Genomic DNA, 5,227 nt, shown 5'->3' on the forward strand with positions numbered 1-5,227 from the left:
CCATTTTCCAGATGATCAAATTAAACCCTAAAGGAGGAAGGTCATTGCAAGTGATTGCCTAGAAAGCAAAAAGCCAAGGTGATATCAAACCCGCCTAGATTCTGTTTTAAATATATATTTTCCCCTCCGCTGTTTCACCTTATATAAGAATGTATTTTCAATTCAGGAGCTGTGAGCTAAATGGGAGAGTCCTGCCTCACTCAACCCTGAGAACACCATGATGAATTTTAATATATCAAATGCCAACTACCATACTTTCATTCTGACAGGTATCCCAGGGATGCCAGACAAGAATCCATGGATGGTCTTTCCCTTGGGATTTCTCTACACACTAACTCTCCTGGGAAATAGCATCATTCTGGCTGTCATCAAGATGGATCAGAGTCTCCATGAACCCATGTACTACTTCCTCTCTATCTTGGTTCTGACTGATGTTAGTTTCTCCATGTCCACTTTGCCCTCCATGCTCAGCATCTTCTGGTTTAATGCCCCTGAGATTGCTTTTGATGCGTGTATCACCGAGATGTTCTTCATCCATAGATTCGGAGTGGTAGAATCAGGAGTACTAGTGTCCATGGCCTTCGACAGATTTGTTGCCATCCAAAACCTGCTACACTATGCCTCCATTCTCACCCATGGTGTCATTGGCGAGATTGGAATAACTGTCCTGACCTGGGCAGTCTGTGTGGTCTTCCCTGGGCCCTTCCTTATAAAGAGGCTACCATTCTGTCGTTCCAATGTCCTGTCTCATTCTTACTGTCTCCACCAAGCTGCAACGCGACTAGCCTGTGCTAGCACCCATGTCAACAGCCTTTATGGCCTCATCATCGTCATCTTCACATTGGGGCTGGATGCTTTTATCATTCTTTTTTCCTATGTGCTCATCTTGAAGACTGTGCTGGGCATTGCCTCCACAGCTGAAAGGCTCAAAGCCCTCAATACCTGCCTCTCTCACGTCTATGCTGTGCTTCTCTTCTATGTTCCTCTCATTGGCGTCACCATGATTCACAGATCTGGGAAGCATTTGTCACCAGTAGTGCACACACTCATGGCCAATATCTACCTGCTGCTCCCCTCAGTCTTGAACCCCACTGTTTATAGTGTGAAGACTAAGCAGATACGAAGACAGATCATCCAAGTGTTCCAGAGGAGAAAGAATAGCACGTAGTGGACTGAGATCACATGTAAGAGACAGAATAAGTAACAAATGGGAGATTTAATGTTTCCATTTTAAGCAGTTATAGTGCAGTCAAATTATACATATCAGGTAAAACGCTAGGTTGGGATAAGGTTTGTGCGTGAAGATCCAACATAGGTCATCCTTGTTCTGTATATTGTCTGTATTTTGGAATATATGCATCTAAAATGCAATTCAGTTAATTAAAATTATACTTTTTCTTCTTTAAAACAGTAGATGAGCATCAATACTGACATAAATTTTCACCTATTAATCCAGTTAACATCTGTGATTGTTTACTCATACAATATTAAGTATTATTTTTCTTTATCAATTAAATAGTGATTACATCAAGAAATATTCAAGTAGCTCTATAGTACTACTAAAGGGCTGGGCTTCTGAGATTTTTCTTAAAATAGAGCAAAGAAAACTGTTAAAGGATCAAGTAATATTTATATTTATGTTTAAGGGTTTATTGGTTGAAGGATACATTTGATTAAATTAATAACATCTGTGGTTACCTTTCCTTTGAAGTGATAACACTTCTTTGAAGATTTGTAAAAGTTTCAATTTTATGCCGCATACTTGGTGGAATAACAGGTTTCTGTGCCTACTCTTTTAGAACCAGCATGAATGAGGTCTATTTCGCTCTGCACTGGAAGATTCAGTAAAACTTTACCCAGTAAAATTTAAGCTGAGTTTTGTACGAGGACGAATGAAAATTTTCAGCACAGGGGAGAGGTTTAAAAATGCAATATATACGTGTGTGGGGATGAGTATGTGAAATACAACATGCCTTTCATTGAACAGTATATATTACTTTGAGTATTTTGTTAATCACAATCAGACTACTAAAGTTTAGAAGTGACATTTATTCCTCAATAAATACGCATTGAGTACTAATGAAGTACCAATACGACGCTAGGCCCTCAGGATACAGACATGAATTGAGAATCTTCTGGTCAATCCCTTGCGTATTTCTCTGTAAAGAAATATGCACAATTATAAGGTAAGTAGGTATTAAATTATCGCATTTAATTTGTTAATACTAATTATTAGTATTGTTAATAATAATTATTATCAGCTTCTTTTATATATTATCTCAGTGAATTACTCCCAACAACCTTTGAAATTAGGTATAATCAATATTTTACACGTGAAGGAAGTTAGATTTAAAGCATTTAAGTAACTTGCTTAAGGTCATGCAGTTTCTAAACGAGATTCAAATTTAACTGATTTAAATCCTATGAATTGAGACTTAACCTATGTCTTAGGGTTTCCCAGGCTTGCAAGCAAATTCCAGGAACAGGAAATCGGTGATTCTAAGATACAGATGCATGAGAAATAGGGTAGTATTGAATACTGTAGAAATTTTAAGTGAGAGTTTCAGCTCACCAAGATAAAACTAGATAGAGAAATTAGATTAAGCTAAAATTGCAAGCCTTGATATAGATTTTACATTTTCACTGGAAATCACTTGAAAATTTTTGTCTGCATAGAATGGAAATGTGCGCATTTAGAGAGTGTGAAGTACCATTTTATATCAATAAAGGCCTCAAGACTGATGCTATCCAAATGGAGATCATGAACCCCAGACAGGGTATATTATAATCAACTAGGCTACAAAGAGAAAATGATAGAATTTTTATTTTTATTTAGGTTTTATTTCATGCTTCAATATGTTTAATATCTTTATGTGTTACTATATATAATATATTAGTACAGTAGTGCATTATTTATAAAATATAAATACATTAAGTGGTGTCCTTTTCTATTTTTCCTTGTACAGATAAATAAAACCCACTGCCACCAATTAGATTCCAACTCATAGCGACCCTATAGGACAGAGTAGAACTGCTCCATAGGATTTCCAAGGAGCAGCTGGTGGATTCGAACTGCTGACCTTTTGGTTAGAAGTTGTAATTCTTGACCACTGCACCACCAGAGCTCTGTACAGATAAATTGTCAAAATAAATTGAAAACTACCACTGTAGCCTAAAAGCCAACCATTGTAGAATATATCTACAGTGTTCAAATACTATGGTAACAAAGGCAATTAGCTGAGCGTGTCCTTTGAATGCCATTATTTTCTAATGTGGCAAGGAGGTGGTGAGATCAAAAATCTAAATTCTTCCCAGCAATAGTTACGCACACATACTCTGTGTTCTCACAGTGCAATCACTTTTCAACCCCCTGCAGTCTGAGTGTTTTTCTCTATTGCTACAAGGAAACTATGTTTTCAGGACTCAGACCTGTTTCTAAATAACAAACTAAAGAATTTCCCCTTAATCCTTCTGAGCTTGATTTCTCTTGGGTAAATTGCAAATATTTACAATACCCTCTATTTTCATCTTCCCATTGCTTCAAGGCACTCTGCCACATCTTCTACTCTCTCATGTTTCTTCATCTACCTTCACGCTCTTCAATATTTTTCAATGTTTTCCCCTTGTCACTCTGTTACCTCAGCAAATCTCTTTGTCTAAGGCATCGTCCATTCTAATGGAACTCCCTTTCTCTCTCAAGATCTAATCCCTCATTTTTAACTGCCTTTGCATGATCTTTATCTGAAGATCTTTATGTACTTCAATCTCCACACAATCCAGGTTTAACTCTTATTTTTCCCCCATATGATCACCTTCTATTTGTTTCTTTAAAGCCATAAACAATCTCCATTCATAAACATTCAAAAACGTACAGACGCACATATAATCAGGTAACTAAATCCTTGATTCTTTTATCTGCTTCTGGCATCCAAGCCCACGGCTATCATGGTAGTGTAGTCTTCTTTCAAGATGTAAGATAAATTTTTGCCCCAGAATTATGGGGGTGATGTGGGAGTGAGGGGAGAACTTTTCCTGAGGGGGAACAAAAGATTAAGCACAGAAGACAAACTACATGCTAAAAACAATATGTCTTAGAAAAACTGATCTTGAACACTTGACCAAGTGTATTACTTGTTAACAATGTAGCACATGGAGTATGCCTGTCCAAAAAAGTTTGAGCAGAACAGATTTATATATCCTACATTTGGAAATATTTACAAGAGCATCTAGTCTGCTAGGTTCATATCCTGTTTATTTCATAGACCTGCAAACCTGTCACAACCATAAATTGGCATGTGTTCATCAGTTGTCATCAGTTAATATTTAGAGTGCAATTCAAAACAACGGTTCAAAACTGTATGAATCATTAAACAGAAGTAACATACAGTAAATCTGAAAATCAAATGATAAGCAAACTGATCTGTGATCGCTGATTTTACATACAAAACAACAAGCTTTTAACCTTGGACCAAAAAAAAGAAAATCTAGCACATAGGCATGGAGGCAGAAACACAGACGCTTACTTTCTCCAGCATGCAAAGATTCTGAACAAAATTTTGTTTAACTTTCATATTGGGAACAAAATTACACTTCTTCATTTACTTACACTTAAGATTGCTGCACATAGCTGGAAAAAACCCGTGAACAGGGGAGCTGGGTTTGATGAGAGGGTACAAAAGAGACACGGTGGGAATCACCATAAGCTTCGGAGTTAAAGTGATGAAGTAGTTTCAAATTGTGGCTGTGTCCATTTACTTACTGTGAGAACAACTTAAATAAATCCTCTGTGACTCAGATGATTCATTTTTCAATTGAAGATAATAATGCCAGCTGAAATATATTGAATGTTTACTGTTTCCAGGTACTGGGCTAATCCTTACATGCATTAACCCCTTTAATCTCCATAACCCTGGGAAATGGGTACTATTCCTATTCAGATTTTATAGATTAGAACATTTAGCATTAAATAAATTAGGTGACTTTTCCCAGGTCATACAGATAGAAATGGGCACAAACAGTAAGTAAAACCAGGGGTGTATAATACCTAAGTCTTTGCTTTCAAGGATTAATGAGTCCGCATACAGTTAATTCTAGCAACTGTTGTTATTAGGTGCCATTGAGTCGCTTCCGACTCATTACGACCCTATGTATAACACAAAAAAACACTGCCCAGTTCTGCACCATCCTCACAGTCATTGCTACATTTGAGCGCATTGTTGCAGTCACT

At 37.0% G+C, this 5,227-nt stretch overlaps 1 protein-coding gene across 1 annotated transcript; it reads left to right on the plus strand.

Moving 5' to 3' along the window:
• Positions 1-217: 217 nt before the first annotated feature.
• On the plus strand, positions 218-1,193 carry LOC101356516 (olfactory receptor 51H1-like). Its single transcript, XM_004389110.2, has one exon. The coding sequence runs from the start codon at positions 218-220 to the stop codon at positions 1,166-1,168; it is 951 nt and encodes a 316-aa protein (XP_004389167.1). The 3' UTR covers positions 1,169-1,193.
• Positions 1,194-5,227: the final 4,034 nt, after the last annotated feature.

The sequence above is a fragment of the Trichechus manatus genome, unplaced genomic scaffold (genome assembly GCF_000243295.1).
Source record: "Trichechus manatus latirostris isolate Lorelei unplaced genomic scaffold, TriManLat1.0 scaffold00232, whole genome shotgun sequence".
NCBI classification, from domain to species: domain Eukaryota; kingdom Metazoa; phylum Chordata; class Mammalia; order Sirenia; family Trichechidae; genus Trichechus; species Trichechus manatus.

Excerpts from the sequence above, each read along its gene's own strand:
- LOC101356516 (XM_004389110.2), top strand. The coding sequence starts at position 218 with ATGATGAATTTTAATATATCAAATGCCAACTACCATACTTTCATTCTG.